Here is an 18,500-nt window from a genome sequence, read left to right as displayed (position 1 = left end):
GAAAGTAATAAAATAGAAACAAACTAACAAAAATCTATAAGTAAGCAGGTGGTTCTTTGAAAAAGATAAACAATACTGACAAATTCTTAGTCAACATAACCAAGAGAGGCAACGAAGACTCCGATTAATAAAATGAGAAAGAAAAGAGATATTAGTTGAGGTGCCAGTGACTTTCAGAAAATCCTAAGGATACACTTGAAAAACCTGTATTCCACCAAATTGGAGAAGCTAAAAGAAATGGATGAATTTATTAATGCATATGCTATACAAAGCAAAATGGGACAAACATTTAAACTACATCTACAGCAAACAATGACGTTGAAACAGTGGGTGTTAAGTCGGCCTCACTGCAGACTTTCAAGACCGGCACCAATCCTTCCAAAATTACTTCATGAAACTGCAAAGCATGCAGTACCTACAAACTTCTGTTACAGTGCCACTATTGCCCTGACATCAAAACCAGACAAAGGAACAACAAAACGTTAGAGCTGAATGCCCTTGAAGAACCTTGATGCAAAATCCTCTGGGTCAAGGAGATGGCCCCCGCTGAAAACTGTGCTAACTACTGAGGCTAAGAACCTAGGTTTGATCCCTGGGACCCAAATCATGGAAAGATAGAAACAACTCTCTCAGGTTCTACACACACACACACACACACACACACACACACACACACACAAACAGCTAAAGAACTAAATAGGTAGCTCCCCAAAAGGAAGACAGATTACTAATAAGTTTTAAAAACATGTCCAACATCTTTAGAAATTCAAATTAAAACTACTCTGAGGTTCTATCTTAACCCAGTTACAATGATATACATATTATGTGTGTATTTATATATGCATATATATACACACATATATATAGATACATATACACACATGTATATCTACACATATATGCACACACACATATATATACATATGCACATATGTGTATATGTATTGTATACATATATATGTGTGTATGTATACATATATAATGTGTGTGTGTGTATATATATATATATATATATATATATATACATATATATGTGTGTGTGTGTTGTGTGTGTTGTGTGTGTGTGTGTGTATAACAAATGCTGGCAAGGATGCAGAGAAAAGTAAGCCCTGTTTCACTTTTCATTGCTGGTGGGAGTGAAAGCTGGTATAGGCACTGTGGAAATCAATGTGGTGATGTCACAAAAATCTAAATATGAAACTACCATGTAACCCAGGTTTTCCAAGCCTGGGCGTAGACCTAAAGGGCTTAAAGATACTTGTGCATTCATGTCTGTAGTCTCTTCAGTCATAATAACAAAGAAATAGAATCAGACTAGCTGTCACTGACAGATGAATGAATAACGAAAGTAAGGCATTTTAATCAGACATAAAGAAAAATGTGATCTCTAAGAGAAGGGATAGAGGTGGAAAGTATATTGAGATAGCTCTGGCTCAAAAAGGTAGATATTTAATATTTCCTCTCCTAGGTGGGTTCTAAGTTCTAATTTTCTTCCGTTTGTGTTTCTTTGGGAGTATGGAAAGAACCCAGGGACCTAGAAAGGGGTCCACAAGAGGACATGCAATGTGGATTTCAGGTTGGGGAGGGTATAAACACGTGTGCTGTGTAAGTTGAGGGGACAGGTCTGGAGAGATGATGCCAAGAATGTGCACTGATTTGCAGAGGACCTGAGTTTGGTTCCCAGCACCCACGCTGGCAGCTCACAACTGCCTTAACTCCAGCTCTAAGGGGTCAGACACTCTCCTCTGGCCTTTACAGGCACTGCATTTACATGCACACACATATACACATGATTAAAATAAAAAGTAATATCTTTAAAAAGCAAGGAGAGAAGAATTACTGGGAGTAGAAGGGTTAAGTAGGATGGGGGCGGGGAGATGGGGTAGGAGACAGAGGGGAAGGGTCAATCAAAACTAGGTCCTAAGAAAACACCATAAGGAAATCTGATACTTGGTAGTCTAGTTAAATAAATAAATAAATAAATAAATAAATAAATAAATAAATAAATAAATAAATGTAGGGTGGTAACCAGCTCGGGTAAGAGCTACTTTCTGGAATCATAAGGTCATTTGGTCTATAGTCTCTGAGGCCTCTAACCAATTCAGAGATTGCCGCTCCTGTTAATTGTTCACCATAACTAAAAGGTAAGACCAAACTGCTGATGACAGGACACATTCGGGTTACAGGACACAAAGCAGTCAAGCTGGAACTTACTGTGTGTTTGTTCCCTGCTGAGAGAGAATTGCCATCAATTGTCTTACTCTCAGATGTGGCTCCTTGAGTGCTGTTATGTTTGCTACAAAGTCACTTGGCAGGATGTGTATGTTTGTTACAAAGTAACTTTTTCCCCAGGGCAGGGTGCTAGATACTACACATGCTTTTACTAACCCCAAATAGGGAAGCCCTGACAGACCAAAGCATGAATACCATCAAGATCAATTTGGTGAACCAATGAGTTAACTGGGGTTACTTACAAGAAGATGGGTGAAGGGTTACTCACAGGAGCAGAAATGACTCAAAGACAGCTGTGTCATCAAAGCCCTCCCCAGCATGAGTGACAGCTCACAAAGCTGGGAACCTGGAGCACACTGCACAGCCTGCAGGCAGCTCAACATGCTGAAGGGTGTCCTTTCCAAGTGACTCAGTTGGTCTAAGCCTCTTGCCAGGCAGCTGAGCTGGTTTTGGCTTCTTCCCAGAGCCTGTCTGACCTCAGAGGCTTCTTTGCAGCTTTGCTTCTCTGAAAATGACTCCTAACATTCTTGTTTACTCTTGGGGGGTGGGGGTGGGCTCTAGTGAATCTGGTCAGTTTCAGGGACTTCCTGAAGTTATTTTGAGTTGCTCAGATGTGTGAGTATACTGTGGCGCATATGTGAAAGACAATGGATGTTGCAGGAGTAGGTTCTTGCCTTCAACCTTACTGAGGCAGTGGTTTCTGTCTCCCATCTTGCCACAGGAGAGACCAAAGGACAAATGGATGTCACCATATCTGCCTTCTTAGTGGATTCTAGCAATCAAACTCAGGTTGTCAGGCTTTTGTGGCTAGGACCTTTGCTTACTGAGCCATCTCCGCAGCCCATGAGTTCTCTTGAACTCACATTTGCTGTAATTACCTGCAGACCTGCACAAGATCAGACCTGTCAACAATGTCACGGAAGACACATGAACTCACAGGATCAGTTAATGGTAACTAGAGGGAGAAGGATTCCAAGGCCCCACTTTTCCTATCTACAGGAAATTTAATGATTTCTAGAAGAGGGAGAAACCTCTTTAGTGACGTAGCCACTGGTCAGGTGCCACTCAAGAATGGGTTAATATGAGTTTGGATTATATGAGGCTTTGTTACAAAACCAAACTCCCTTTCTTGGGGTCGGAAAAACCAAAACAACCCCAGGAGGCACAAGAATCCAGCAAAGCAAGATCTTTATTTGAATTAGGCAGCAAAAACCGACCAGTCGGGGACGACAGCACAGACCTGGGAGCTGACTGCATCCGTGAAAGGAAGTTGCAAGGCGTATTTAAAAAGTAAAACCGTAAAGTGGGGGTCGGAGTTGGGGGGTGAGCTTCAGAGATACCCAATAGTATTTTGACATTAAGGATTAAGCAAGAGGTTATCCATTGGAGACTGGGTCTTATCCAGGGCACCCGGCTTCATGGCCCTTAACTCATTCTCCTGGACATTTGGTCTCAGAGCCCAGAATGTAAAGGGAGTTAGTTGGTCAGAGTTGGTTCCTGGGCCTAGGACCATGAACTCATTTTAACCCTGCCAGAAAGATGGAGAAGTTGTCCCTGAGATGGCTGGATGCAGACAACTCTCTCCTTCCACCTTCACTTTGCTTCCGGGTCACAGAAAGGTGATAAAGGTTATGGCGTCCTGCCTCTCAAGCTCAGCCTCAATGAAGCCTAGTGACCACAGACCCAACACTCTGAGACCCTGAGCCGAAATAAATCTTGAATAGGGTAACAGGCCAGTGGAAAATTACCCTGCCCCCATCCTACCCCAGCTCTGACACTGGAATTCACCACCCCTGTGACTCAGCTTTAAAAGGGCCAAACAATGTTTCAGAGTTGGTTGCCAAGCAACCCTTCCAGCTGCACTATACATTTCCACTAGCTCTCTGTGCATGCTCCAAAGGCCCTATAAAAGCCCACCCCTCCCCTGAGCCCTCTGTTCTCTTCCCATTCAGAGGCAGCCCCCATTTGTTCTTAATAAATCTGTGAGGTTTGTTGCACGGTGTGCCTTGGTGGTGTTTCTTGGCTCCCAGCTGCTCAGATGCCTTTGTGCCGGAAAAAGCCTCATCTTCCCCAACTCAAGTTCATGTCTCTCAGATATTCCATCTAACCGGTTAGAGTGATCCAGCATGAGGACGTTTCTAAGGTCATAGTTTTTGGACCATTGGGAATAGCCAATGAGCCGAGTGACAAAAGTCTTGAGTCACATCATGCAGAAGCTAGAAAACAGCAGAGGCTTGTCGGGATCACACCGTCATAACTGCTACATGCCACCACACAGCGTTTTAGCCACAGTGTCACTTAAGGTAGTGTTCCCATCACCCGAGGAGCTGATTGCTAGGCCCATTCACTACAGCAGAACCTCTGGATAGGAGCCCAGGACAGAAAATGAACCCACCACACTCACCCTATACATGCCGAGAAAATGAGTACCTACGGTCACTGTGCATGCCGTGGGCGAAATATCTTAGTTCTCCAAACAAAAAGATGCTTTGCGGGACTGGTTTCATTACATTTACTTAGTGTGTGGGCATGCATACGGCAGTGAACAGATGCAGGCCAGAGGGGCACTTGGAGTGGATTCTCTCCGTGGTTAGGTCCTGGGGATCAATCTTGTTGGGATTGGTGCAAAGTGCCTTTACCTGCCCTAAATCAGCTCTTTTTCAAAACTGCTAACAAACACATCTATTGTTCAACATGCACCCCCCCCCCCACCCCCCAGAAGGACTTCATACTGAGTGAATTGAAAAGGCACCAGTCTTTCACATGGAGAGCACAGCCGCATCTTCACCTAGAGCGCCCTAGCCCTTACAACTGGGAAATAAGCAGTTCTTTATAACCTGCGCCAAGCACACTGGACATCTATTGTCCTGGGGGATGAGGTTGGGGGGGGGGGGAGACAAGACAGGGTCTGTGTACGTAAAGCTGTTCTGGAACATGCTGGAAGTTTAGGCACCCACCACTATCTCAAGGCGGTGCTTTTTATCACGGAGGGAACTCAGCAACTAGATGTATTTTCATCCTTGCTACATTTCTGTAGGGCAACTTTAATCTACATTAAGCACTCAGTGCTCATAACTGTTCTTGCCGAGGTTTTCAACTAGTTAAAATTTTGTAAAATTAAGCAGTCTAATGAAATCATCACATAGAATCAGCAGGTATTAGACCGTGCAAAGTTATCCAAGCACTTGAAATGTACCAGAAAGCCAACATACACAACTCAAAGAGAAAAATTTTATTGATATAAAATGCACTTATAAAATGTCCACAGAAGACATGTAATTTTTCACTGCTATATAAATTTATTGGGGATGTTATTCACATCTATTGTCACCTAAAACATAGTGTAAACAATGAGTTATACCCTAAAACAAATGCATACATGATTCTCAGCAATCATTGGTTTACTCATTAGTAGGGTTACAGGATCACATCTATACTCTGGAATGTGCATTGACTGTGATGTAGTGTAATAGGCTTCAGAGCATAATTGCACGCGAGGCCTCAGAACAGTCCCCACTGGTTCTGGATCCAGGACACGTAGTACTCCCTCTGCTTGAAATGGCAGCTGTGGTGATGGTCTAGACACGGCTCCAGGACTCTCAGTGCAGCACTCTATGGCACGTGTGACAACTGTACACACGTACAACTAAAAAGTTTACCTCTCGTAAACAAGTGTGACGTCACTGTCGACTGTCCTGCATATGTAAGTAGTAAAGTCTACGTATTTGTAAACAAACAAAACACACAATACTCAAATCTATTTTTAAAAATTTCCATCAGCCTGCAATTCCTCTTATGGTCTATGTGAATACACGCTGAATTTCTGAAAGGTGTATTAGGTAATAAGGCTCTGCAATGGGTGCTTCATATTTCATACCATGAAATGTACATTACTGACATTATCTTGTGCAGCATGAAGTTCAGGTCAAGGACTTCCAGATCCTGGACATGATGGTCCACTTCAGAACTTCTCAGTTATGGCTCTGCAGCAGGTTTAGCAGATTAAATCACCAAGTGTTCTAACTCCCTCTATTTCAAGTAACAAAGAACTCTTGAGGCTCTAAACTCTCTAGGCTGTAACTGAAAACACAAAGCTTCAGACAACCCGTGTTCTGAGAGACATTATTCACTGAAACAAGAGCCCTGGGCTAAGTATTATCTGTGTCAGCCTACTAAGTAGTAGAAATCAATAATTTTAGATCTGAACACTTGCTCCCAAGCAACAGGACAATTTGCTTTAAGATACATGGTTTCAAAGAGAAAAACAAAAAACCAGACAATTTGCTTTAAGATACATGGTTTCAAAGAGAAAAACAAAAACCAAACCAAAACACAAAACCAAAAAAAAAAAAACCCTTGAAACTTCCAACATTTTTCTTTAGTTTTGTTTCTTTTTGAGTGATTCTTGGCTTTCGAACATGAACACGTCTGACTTCAGCCCCTTTGGACTCACTTTGGAAATAGACAGCTTGAAAGCTCTGCAAAGACCTTACTGGACGCCAGTCTTCCAGTGCCGGGGGGAAAGCCTGCACTGTCTGGTACCTTTCGAGCTTCAGTGTGAACTGCGTTTCTGAGATCTGATGCTACTACAATGGAGAGGTGGGACAGGAAGCCCTGCTGCAGTTTGCCTTTCTCCACCGAGGCAGACAGCCCCTCCTGAGCATGCTCAAAGCAAGCAGCTGCCCGCCTCCTCCCAGGCTCCTTGACGTACTCAACAGGTGTGAGTATCTCAGGGTCCTTCGCTTCCCTTTATAGGGAAAATTAGACCTCACTACAGAGTTCTAAAGAGCAAGGCCTTATGCTTGGTGGAACTGGCCCACCTATGGAAAATATTGAAGGTTATGTGAAAGTGTGGAATCAACACGTTATGAAAACAGTGTGACAAAACCAAACATCACTATGTCGAAACCTTGTCTAGTTTTAACTAAAAAATAAAAATCATGAGTCTTCTATAGCATTAATTTAAAAAATACATAGAAGTGAAAAGTGCTATTTTTCAAAAAGTACAATTTTCCTCCCAACTATATCAACATGGAATGATTTCAGTTCTCCTTGTACTAAAAGCTGGAAATTTTACAAAACTATATTGCAACATTTAATAAGACAGTTTTAGTCAGTAGTGGCTTCTGCTTCCGCTGGGCCCCTAATCAATCTTCGGATCCCCCTCTTTCCCGCAGGACCTTTCGGTTTAGCAAAACTCTGCTTATGTGCATGCTGCTTGGGGTGGACTTCATCGTACAGGAAATCCGCAGTCAGCTCATCCCCATTGTCTATCTCAATCTGCAAGAGAGGAAGGCACCACCGGTGTCAAACAACGTCAGGGAACCTTCAGAACTGTAAGCCGGCGTCCAGCTGCGGATGCCTCCATGAGTGTCCCCACACCTTCCACATGAGAACAAGCAAGGGCTGCGGCTGTAAAGCCTGCTGCCTTCCATCCCTTCTGGGAGACACGAACGCAGCCTCTCACCACGGCTCCTAAAGGTAACATTTCCCGGCAGCACTGAGCACTGTGCCCTCCAGCTGCCCTGCCTTACGAATTCAAACACCTCACTTGCTCCTTTATCCTCTGGGCTACCTAGAGTCTCTCTACAACAGGGTTAGGCCAATGATGGCCCACAGACCAAATCTCTACCCCAACTTTAGGGCAATTCACACTTTTTTTTTTTTTTTTTTTTTTGGTTTTTTCGAGACAGGGTTTCTCTGTGTAGCCCTGGCTGTCCTGGAACTCACTTTGTAGACCAGGCTGGCCTCGAACTCAGAAATTCGCCTGCCTCTGCCTCCCAAGTGCTGGGATTAAAGGCGTGCGCCACCATGCCCGGCTTGGCAATTCACACTTTAAGGGGCTTCAAAAACAACAAAAACATGAGGAAGACACCCAGGTCTGCTGGCAAAGCCTAAGATGTTTACTGTCTGGTCTTGTGCAGCGTCAGCTGACCCTTTGTGAAAGGTGCTAGCATACACTGAGTGACAGACAGAATCTAGAACTGCTCTAGGCTCAGCACCCCAACACCAGCAGTTTATAAGGAAGAATCTTTGCCTATACCCTACCTGCATTTAAGAAGATATATGGAGACCTGGTAGCAACACCCCGCTTTGTAAACTGGCAGAAATGTTCTATATGTTGCAATCCTAATGCTACAGATGGCCAATGAGCACTAGTGACTATCAGCGTTAAGAAAGGGAATCTTACACTTTATTCTGTTTACACTTAGCCAGCCACGGTGGCCTACAGCTACCACGCACTTAGCACATATCTAACCACGGGCTCATGACAGGGCACTCTGCAGGCTCCAAGGACTGAGGATGGAAACTCTAAGACTAAGTATTCTCCTGTGTGAGCCACGGCACTTGGAAAGGCACAGCCCACCTTTCTGATCACATCCATCTGTAGCTGTCGCTCTACAATCTCGAGCAGAGGGCTCTTGCAGCTGGAATACAGCATCCGCTCTCTTATGCTGCACGTGTATCCAGGCATCGAATAAATAAAAACTGTAAGTTCAAATAACAACAATTAGAAATCTCAACAAAAGCAAACCTTCCTCAAATTGCATCTAAGCTCCTGGCAAGAAGCACAGAAGCATACAGTGCTGAGACAGAAGGTACCGCACGGAAGGTAAGGCAGGCAGGCGCCACATACCTACGGACTCTAAGTAGTCTCCTTCGTGGGAATGCTTGTACAGAAAGAAATGGTAGCGCGCGGAATCCTTGGGAATCCTCTTTGGCAAATCTCTTAGTTCTGTATTTTCTGTGTTGGCCAAAATTATTGTTTCATTTTTTATATCTATTTCCTATCAAAAAGAAATAGCACTTGTGAAACAGGTAAAACATAAATTAACTTAGATGAGAGTCAAAGATGATGTACAGAGGCGTGGACTGTCAGGAGCCATCGAGGAGAGGCTAAGGCCTTCCCAGAGGTGGCCCACCTTCTTGCATGGACTAAAATGGGCGAGCTCTGAGAGGCAAGGTCCCAGAAAGACTTCATCTCAGAACTGTTTGTTTCTTGTAGCTGAAATGTCTCTCCTGTTATTATTAAATTAATATAATAATCCATGGGCATTAGCCTACCCTATTGAGTAGATTTTCTGCAGATCAACATAAAGATAAATATTCACGAATTAATGCTGTTTAGATAAATTAATGATTTTACAAACTTCCCTGATTTGAATCAAATAAGGTTAGGAATAAAGTTTTAAGATATGGTTGTTTTGCTAGAAAGACGTAATAAAGTTAGAATTAAGAATAGAATGTGCCCATTCGTCGTAATAGTAAGTAAAAAGTAAAGGCTTCATAATAAGAAATACAACTGAGCTTTCATAATTACAATAAAGAGAGAAATAGGCTTGGGACAAATTTGTGATCCAGGAAAACATTCAGGTTCCAAGGATGAGGCCACAGGTGTGCACCAAGCCAAGGCCATGTAAATAGTGTAAATAGCTTTGAACTTATGAGTTTACAGACTGAAACACGGCTTTGACCTTATTAGTGATATCCTGTTACTTCCCTTCATGTGACCTTTTACCTAGCAGGCAATTCTTCCTCACACAGAGAACAGCTTTGTGTTAGGATATAAAAGGCTGAAAGCAATAACAAAAGGCACTGCAGCCATTTCCCCGCTTTATTGGGTGTGTCTGTGTGAGTGAGATCTTTCCTTCCCTCTTTGGGGTGTGTATGTCTGTGAGTGACATCTTTCCTTTGCTTTTCTCTTGGGTTAACGAGAGAAAAAGTTAATGAGCTCCCTGGCCAGCGAGAGGCTTCTGGCTGACTCAGCAGAAAAAGGACCACTAGCAATAAATCCTCTCCTGAACTCCCGGCTGCTATCCAGCAGGGTGATTGCAGGGAATCATCTATGACGTCTACAGAGTAAGTAGGGTTAAGTTTCCCAGCGCTTACTGAAGCACAGAGAGAGAGCTTACAGGCCAGAGGTCATCAGTCTTTTGCCCTGGATGCTGTGCCCCCGTTAGCCCTTTCCAGCCGGAAGGCCCTGGCAATAGATTATCTGACTTTTTCACATAAAGTACTCTGTGATTTAAAAAAGTAAATAAAGAGTGAGACCCTGCCTTAAAAGGAAAGAGTTAATAAAAGGACAAGAAAAACAAAACCATAAGGTTAGTTAAGTCAGAGTTATCCAAGCCAGAAGCCACCCATCAGAGGAGCCACTGTCGCGGCGCGGAGGCACCGTGTCTCTTACCAACTGCACATAGTTGAGCTGCTTCTTACTCAGCTTCTCCAAAGCCTGGAAGGCATCTCGAGAAATAGGAAATGCTACGCCTTGTAGTGTCTGGTGCTTTGTGTCCACACTCACATCAGTTTGGACCTGAGTACAACAGATATAATTGACTGGTGACGCTTCAGTATTCAACAATGTCCACTGGCAAAAATACAGTACTTTAAAAAAATACAGTAAATCTCATTTACCCTTTCCCAGTATATGGTTCAAATTCTTAAAACATTTTAAACGCAGGAGGCAAATCATTTCTCACACTGGTTTACTGCCCTGCTAGCATACCGTGGACATGCAGAGTGCATGACACACGGCTGTGAACGACTGGGAGGGATGCTTGGATGGCACTGTCAGGGCTGAGGTGTGTCCTCAGCTCAGGCTGGCTCAGGTCCAAGCAGCTACAGATGCTCTTCCAGAGAGCCATCAGATTTACCTCTTTAAGCACAAACTTTTCTTGCTAGGATTTCTGAAGGGAAAATCTACTCTGTTCTACTGGATGTGAGATGCAGCACAGACACCATGCACTGACGTGGAGGACGCGGGACACAGACAGAACACGAGGCTCAACAAGCTCCAGCTGTGCACATTCCAGATGTGGGGCTTTCTGTACTAAACAATGTTCGGTGGACGAGAGGGCCTCATTTGCAATATTGCAGCAGGAAGTGGAACGCAAACTTTACATAAGAGATGAATGAATTCTACAGCGTGATGCTGATAATGAGAACGTTACAGAACAGATGCAAGTGCATACCCCAATGTGATCCTCTGGGCTCTGATTGCAAGAAACAAAACAAACTATCAAACTTGTAAGGTCACATAAAAAGCCCCACTCAACTTTAGTTTAAAATATATGCTAGGTCCTTGCTATCGACAGACTATTAAAGGTGCTGAGTCATCGCCAGTCTGGCCCAGCCTATTATGATGATGAGTGAACAGAGGTTTGGGGCACCATGTTCTTCTCTGTAAAGTTTCAGTAGAAAGAGAGCCATTATAAAAGCCAACTAAGATGGCTGAGGAAAAGCATTAAACCCTGGCTCCAGGTCTCCTGGCTTCAATGTGCATCACAAATTCTCAGCTTTCCACACACGTCTCCATCCAAGGTCACAGAAATGAAAGCCTGTCTAGAAATGTAAGCAGCCGCTGGCATCTTAACTTTACTCTCTTCAGTAAACGCCAGTCCCTGAAGTAATATATTCTTTAAAGATGTTCTTTCTGCAGGTGTAGAAAGCTCTTTGCAGTCGCTGGGTAACACACTTTTTTCTCTGTTCTCTGTCCTCACGGTGCAGAGCTTCCCGCAGGAAGTCTGTATTAACTTTGTGATCTCAGGCACAGCCCTTTCGGGACTGCTGTTACTTTAATGTGAATGTTTTACTTGCTTTCTGAAAACACGTAAAGCACACAGATCTGTTTTTAACCTAAACAGAAGAAACCTAACGGACCCAACTTGTGGGTCCTCCAGGTCTATGCATTAAACACGCTGTCCTGACACACTGGACACCCTGAAGCAGGTTTAGGTTGTCTGTGACCTACCTCATTGATTTTAATCTGCCGTAATTCTTCCTCAGCGGCAGTCAGCGGGGCAGGGGAAGACTGGGACAGCAAGTACTTTTTATATCCATGTAATGATACGTCCTCCTGTACACAAAGACATAAACTATTATTCCCCAGAAATACAACCATGCTGAGGTTACACTAGAAAACAAACGCAATAGAGAAGAAGGCACTCCCCAGCGGGAGGCTTCTCTCCAGCCCAGCTTCCATCCCGTGCTGAGGGCTTCAGACAACTGCATCCTCCTCTGGTCCTCAAGGCAGGAAGCATACATCTTCTGTCTCAGTCTGGTCAGCCAAGCTTCGAGCCTCGGGACCCCCGAGAGTCAGCATGCCCCATGGGAATTCAAACTGTTCAGAGTCATTCACTAAGTCTAAATCCTATATTAAAGTCACTTATGTGGCATCTGCACAAGTATTCATCACACAAGAAGCAAGTCAAAGAGGTGTAATCGTGAGCATGCGGCCCTCAGAAGGCCACAAGTGAGAAAGCTGAGAGGCCAGCCCACCTCCTAGCTCATGGGGAGAGAAATCACGCCCTTCTACTGGCTAAAGCATGTCATCTTCTGACGCATGAGCCAGCTGGTTTTAAGTAGAGTCTAACCATCTTAATTCATAAATAAATCATTAATGTATCAATGCAGCACACAAACTAAACGATAAGGGTATTCAATAGTGTTTATTCTCAACATCAAAGAGAGACAAGCAAATTTATTAGCACAAACTTGCAAATCTTGAGCTAGAACAATGCCCGCCTTGCACTTATAGACCGAGACACTGAAACCCCTATCTATCTATCTTCTTCTTTCCCCTTTTGTTATTCTGAGACAGGGTCTCTCTCTGCAGCCCTGACTGTCCTGGAACTCAGTCTGTAGACCAGGCTGCTGCCACTCTCAGAGAGTATGTTGCCTCCCTCTCTCCCTCCCACACGCTGTGATTACAACAGGTTTGGCTTACCATGCCTGGCTTCACCAGCTTTGGTTTATTTTTGTTTTGAAACATAAAAAACTCATATAAATGTAAGGTTTTTGAAATAAATGTAAGTTTTGCACCTTTACTGTTCCAAACACTTCATCTTTAATGTGGCCACCTCCAAATTCTTTCTTCAGAGTCGCTCTTGTTGCCGCATACAGCATTTTCTGACGTACCTACATAATGGTGAAGGTTTTAGATGTTAACAGTATTAATTTTATAAAATATACCATTATAAAAGCACTGATGTATTAAAATCTTCAGTACTTAAACAGATCGGGCTGACACTGACAACTGTAAAATGGGTGTCTAAACCATTAATGACCATTACAGCAGGTCTTACATTATGTAGTATGCTTGTTTAAAATACAAAATAAGCTCCTGGCTTTACAAAGTACAAAATTAGCTGTTAGAATAAAAAATAGCCTAAAGTACTATTTTAAACTATGAGGGGGAGATCAATAGAAAGCAGCCTTTGCCGTGCTATTTTACTCAAAGCTAGAGCAGACGTTACTGCATAAGAATCAAGTGTTCCTGGACTCGGGATGGCGGATGCCACTGGGGGAGCAACACTGAGATGGACATGGGTTCTATTAGTAAGGAGCCGGAGGAGCTCTCAGGGGTCACTATTAATTAGCACAAACAATTTCATAATTCCAAACAGGGAAATCTGCTATTTCTTCCAGACAAAATTAAAAACAGGTCATCTTTTCAGAATATCTAGATGGTATTTAAAAATCAGCCTTTTATCATAAACCCCAGACTCTTTAAAATATTGAGCAATATTCACATCCAATTCCACCTTTTGCTGTATTTCCGTCTACTATCAGATGTTTGTGTGTTTGGGGGGAAAGGATTATCCCTCTATGGGAAAAGACTGTCACTTCTAACCCTTCCTTTAGCCTGAGAATACTTCATTATAAAAAAAATTCTTCCTAGCATTTAACACCAACCAACCAACCAACCAACCAAACAAACCAAAACTACAAAAAAATTACTCACATGAGAATGATCTGGAGACCATGCAATGAATATCCATTCATATCCCTGGGCATTCTGAGAGTCTAACCTGAATAACACATAGCACGGCTGCTTGTCCTCCAGCAGGGGCAAGACAAAGGAGTCATAATCCTGTTCCCAGGAGTCTGAAGGTGGACTACAGGACCCAACCACCAGTTGCTCTAGGAAAGGAGAATTTGAAACGGATGAATGCGGTGTCGTATCGGGTGCTAATGTAATAAAGACAAGAAGAGTGACGTAGGTCTCAATTCCTATAGTAACAGTGCAGTTAAATGGTCAAGTAGAGGTCAATCAGAGTTCTATTTGTTAAAATGTTGAAAATGACCATATATAGATATATAAAATATTATACCATATATACAACTTCATTTATGACTCAAAATGGTAATTCTTGAAATTAATTATTTAATTATAAAGAATTACAAAGCATGCTTCAGTTCCTACTTGACAACACTACTCGGTTTAACTGTTGCCTGAACACATAAACTACAACTGCGAGTCGCCACCTGCTTTAAGTGCTGTCTTGTAGAGCTATGTAAGATTATGAAGGGAGTATTCCCAGGCACTGTACCCACAGACAGGTCCGCAGTCAGCACGACACAGCAACAGGGCAAACCCATGAGAGCTTCCACCTTCCCCGTAAGAGAACACGCCGTGGTACAGTCAGATAAAAATACTGTCTGTGCTTTAAAGTCATCATGTGCTAGCAACACAAATCCCCCAGAAATCCCAGGAATAAAGATCAAGCATATAACAATATGCACTTTATATGAACTTAAAAACAGCATTATGTGCTAAAGATGATGGGTTTTATATATATGTGTGTATATGTGTGTGTGTGTGTCTGTCTATCTATCTATCTTTCCAACTGCAGGTGCTCCATGAAAAGAAAAGAAAAGTACAGCTGTCAAAAGCTGTCCCTCATTAGAGAACAGTAACAGTTAACAAAGTGGGGAACAAACTATAAAGTACGAGGTCATTAAGTTAAGAGGGGGGTATTTATGTTTTCATTCTCTGAAACTTCCTAGTTTAACAATTTTCGCAAGATTAAAAAAACAACTGGAAAATATTTAAGAAATAGAAATTTTCTTCCTAAAGTATGAATTAGATACATTTTATCTTTCCATTTTGCTTACTGACATTCACAATTTTAGCTGCTTTGAAGTATATACATTTGTTCCTACAGACTTTAAGATTTTCTAAACTAGTTTCACAGTTAAATATATAAGCAGAAAATGGAAAACAAAGTTAATTTAGTTCCAGTTTATGAAAAAGCAAACTATTTTTCCAAAACAAAATGTCTTAGGGTATTTGAGGCCAAGAGAATATTTTCAGCACATTCATTTCAACATCAAGTTATTAACAGTTTCTTCAAATCCATCTCCTATCAGATGTAGCCACTCAGCCAGTTTCCCTGTTCATAAAATTAACATTAAGGAGTTAATTTATAATTTGCCATTTTCTCAGAATGTTTGCAAACAAGAAAGGATCCCTGTATGATCCAAACAAACAAACAAAACAAACAAATAAATATCTAAAATGTTTCTACTTCAAAACACAGCTAATTGAACAACTCACAAAATAATTAGTTTTTTTCAATAAATGCCTGGCTACTGATTTTCATTCTAGAAGCACTGACATTAGACATAGATTGTACTGCAGAAAAACAACAGGTGAAGCCTCCGCACCAGAAAGCACCTGCTGTCCCCACAATGCCCCCCCCCCCCCCCCCCCCCCCCGTTTAAAAGGAAAACAGGCTGAAAGGCAAGCTCTGAACTTGCTTCATGCTGATTAATAGTTCAAATTACTCATAAGGCTTGGAAACCTGAAACTGTAACAGCTAACCCTCCAGGGGCACAGAGTATCTTAAAACTGTTAACTAACCATTTTCGATAGATATTTTCAGAAGTCTGTATTTCCCGTTTCTGGCTCGGGCAAAGATCTCTTTGACATCTTCGCTTGCTGTGGAAAATGATAAAGGGAAAAAATGTTTAAACCTAGAAGTAGTTTAGTTTGTATTCACCTAAAGAAAACATAAATTAAAGAAACATGTGGAGCATACAGGCCTTTCTTATTGTTACTATAAAACAGAAGGATAAAATACCGGCCTTGGCGAGGAGGAGCAAAAACTAAATACTAGCATTGAGAAGTACAGGGACTTCAACATTTTAGCCACAGAACTCAGTAGCAGAAGTAACACTAGGGTGAATGCTTTCAGTCAAACCCAGTAACAGACAAATTGCTCCATGTTTGAAAACCGTTAACAAGTTGCTTCTAATAGTCCAATTTTAAGTTTGTGATGTGTGCTCCTTCATCAAATCACCTCCTGTCTCTGTCCATCAAGAACAACAGGATCAAATCTCCTATACTGATTAAAGGAAATACCTGTAAAATACACTAGATCTTACAATGTTTACATTTTTCTTGCATCTCTTTGTCAAAAAAAGCTAGAGAAGCCACCCAGGAAATAAACATTTAATAACCTATTCCTTGTGTAGTCATCATTGCTTCAAATTCGGTCTTGTGTTGTTGATTGCCAAGCAAGACTATTATTTATGTCTTGTTATATAAAAGGCTCAAACATTAAACAATAATTTTGGTATATTTAAATGTCAAAAGTAACACGGGAGGGGGATTAAATGTTTTTAGATCGGAGGCTATTTTTGCCTGTATGTGCACAGAATTAAGTGGTAGTGTCAAAAACCTTTAAAACACAAAACAAGTTATTAAGTGGTCACCCGGGGGAAAGGCTCAGTCAACTATTATGGGAAGTGCTCTAGTTTATATTAGAACCCGTTAAATAACCCCGGGATATATTATTTGATTCCGTAGGAGGTTGAGTACGTCCAAGTTGCCTATTTTCCAACCAGGAAATAATAAACGGCGAGTAAGATACACAAGTAAACTGCACATTCAACTGTCTCCACGGGGTTCATGAGGTGCAGCTACACAGATCAGACTTTGCAGCTGCCTGGGGTGCAAGCATCCAAAGATGGAAAAACACTCCCTACTCGGGATTTCTCCGGAAGGAAGGCACACCCGCGTTCTGAGAGAAAAATCCGGGGAGTTCGGGAGGCAGCCTACAGCGGTGGGAGCTGTTTGTTTTTCAAACGATCTGAGTGCTGGAGCAATCTCCTTTGGCGGGTCCCGAGGAAAAAGTCGCTCGGCTGGCCGGCGGCAGGAGCCCAGCCAGCTTCGGTCTTCCTGCTCTCGGCACCGGGGCCGGGATGCAGCGGGGTCGCCCGGGACATCCTCACATCCTCGGTTCTCTGGCAGCCACCACCGGCCTGTTACGTGGCGGCCGCCCGGGAGGGCCGCGAGGGACACAGTCGGGGCCGTCGCACCCAGAGCAGCTCCAATGCCGTCCGCGCCTCCAGCGCTCCGGCCCGCAGCCTCCCGGGAGCCCCTGCCCCGTGGCGCCGTTACCTTGGATGCCGGTCTGGTGGGACATGGCGGCGGCCCCAGGCTCCCGGCTCCGGCGCAGGGTGCGGTAGCGGCCCCGGCCGGCGGATCCAGGAAGTAGCGGCTCCGCCTGCGCGTCATCGGCCCGCGACTCTCAGCCCCGCCCCCAGCACCAGCCCCCGCTCTCCGGAGCGACATAGGCCCCGCCTAGGATCCCGCCCCCTGTTCTTTCACTGGCTACTCTCATTGTCGTCACAAGCCCCGCCCCTTAAGGCATTGGCCCCGCCCTTTCCCGGCAATCACCCCACCCCTCTGCTGCTGCTGTTTCTGTCCGGGATGCACCTTGTGACAGTGGGGCTGTGTGTCTATCACACGCCGCAGCGACACCTCATCAAAATGCTTTAGAGGGAAAAATAGCCATTTTCCCAAACAAACGCTTTCTGCGTGAAAGACATATCCTTTGCTGTAAAGAAAAGGCCACTTTAAGGCGAAAGATAAAACAGCTAAACATTTGCAAAGCAAGATAGAGCTCAAGACCACTCCTGGCCCATTTTAAAATAAGAGACTGTAGAGTTCTCCATTATTTTCCCCATGATTTGAATCTCAAGCTGTTCACTTTTCAATTGGTCACTATCACACAAAACCACTGTTCTCACTTCAAAAAAGAGAAAAAAAAAAGTCTACTCTGAAACCAAATATGTGCCCTATCAGGCGGGGGAGAGGCACTAATTCAGGTTACACCCCATCCTAAATATCATGTTTCAACTTCGTAACAGAATTATGATTTTTTTTAGTAGCAGAACAAAAGAAAATCACAAATCATTTTTAAAATATATTTGGTGGAGACACAGGGCTATACCCAAAGTGGCGAAATTTCTGCTACTGGTTCAGATATTATCTGAAGAGGGCATCTTTAACCTTTCAATGGGAGAAGCTAAGTGGTCTGTACATTTCCAAGGATGGACTCAGAAGTGGCTAGTAACTGGGATGGCCCAAGATAATTCAGCTTGGGACCTACACCACAGTCCTACACAATCAGGCATTTCTAATCAGCTAGGCAACCTTTTTGAGTCTTTAACAGGTGTGGGGTGGCTTTTTTTTTTTT

At 43.1% G+C, this 18,500-nt stretch overlaps 1 protein-coding gene across 1 annotated transcript; it reads right to left on the bottom strand.

The window, feature by feature from the left end:
- Positions 1-5,449: 5,449 nt before the first annotated feature.
- On the bottom strand, positions 5,450-17,541 carry Twf1 (twinfilin actin binding protein 1). Its single transcript, XM_021183776.3, has 9 exons — positions 17,420-17,541; positions 15,878-15,955; positions 13,976-14,154; positions 13,054-13,149; positions 11,984-12,088; positions 10,421-10,546; positions 8,870-9,020; positions 8,600-8,721; positions 5,450-7,512 (listed from the first exon to the last, which is right to left on the bottom strand). The coding sequence occupies exons 1-9, from the start codon at positions 17,442-17,444 to the stop codon at positions 7,342-7,344; spliced, it is 1,053 nt and encodes a 350-aa protein (XP_021039435.1). The 5' UTR covers positions 17,445-17,541; the 3' UTR covers positions 5,450-7,341.
- Between the last annotated feature and the right edge of the window lie 959 nt (positions 17,542-18,500).

This window comes from Mus caroli, unplaced genomic scaffold (genome assembly GCF_978045245.1).
Source record: "Mus caroli unplaced genomic scaffold, Mus_caroli_1 scaffold_16, whole genome shotgun sequence".
In the NCBI taxonomy this organism is placed as follows: Eukaryota; Metazoa; Chordata; class Mammalia; order Rodentia; family Muridae; genus Mus; species Mus caroli.
Note: the sequence above shows the minus strand (reverse complement) of the source record. Positions and strands in the feature narration are given on the sequence as shown.

Bases quoted from the DNA above. Each gene is read 5' to 3' on its own strand.
- Twf1 (XM_021183776.3), bottom strand. From the start codon at position 17,444: ATGTCCCACCAGACCGGCATCCAAG. The intron at 15,956-17,419 runs GTAACGGCGCCA...CATTTTCCACAG, and splicing joins CCACCAGACCGGCATCCAAG to CAAGCGAAGATGTCAAAGAG. The intron at 10,547-11,983 runs GTAGGTCACAGA...TGTTGTACTCAG, and splicing joins GGCAGATTAAAATCAATGAG to GTCCAAACTGATGTGAGTGT.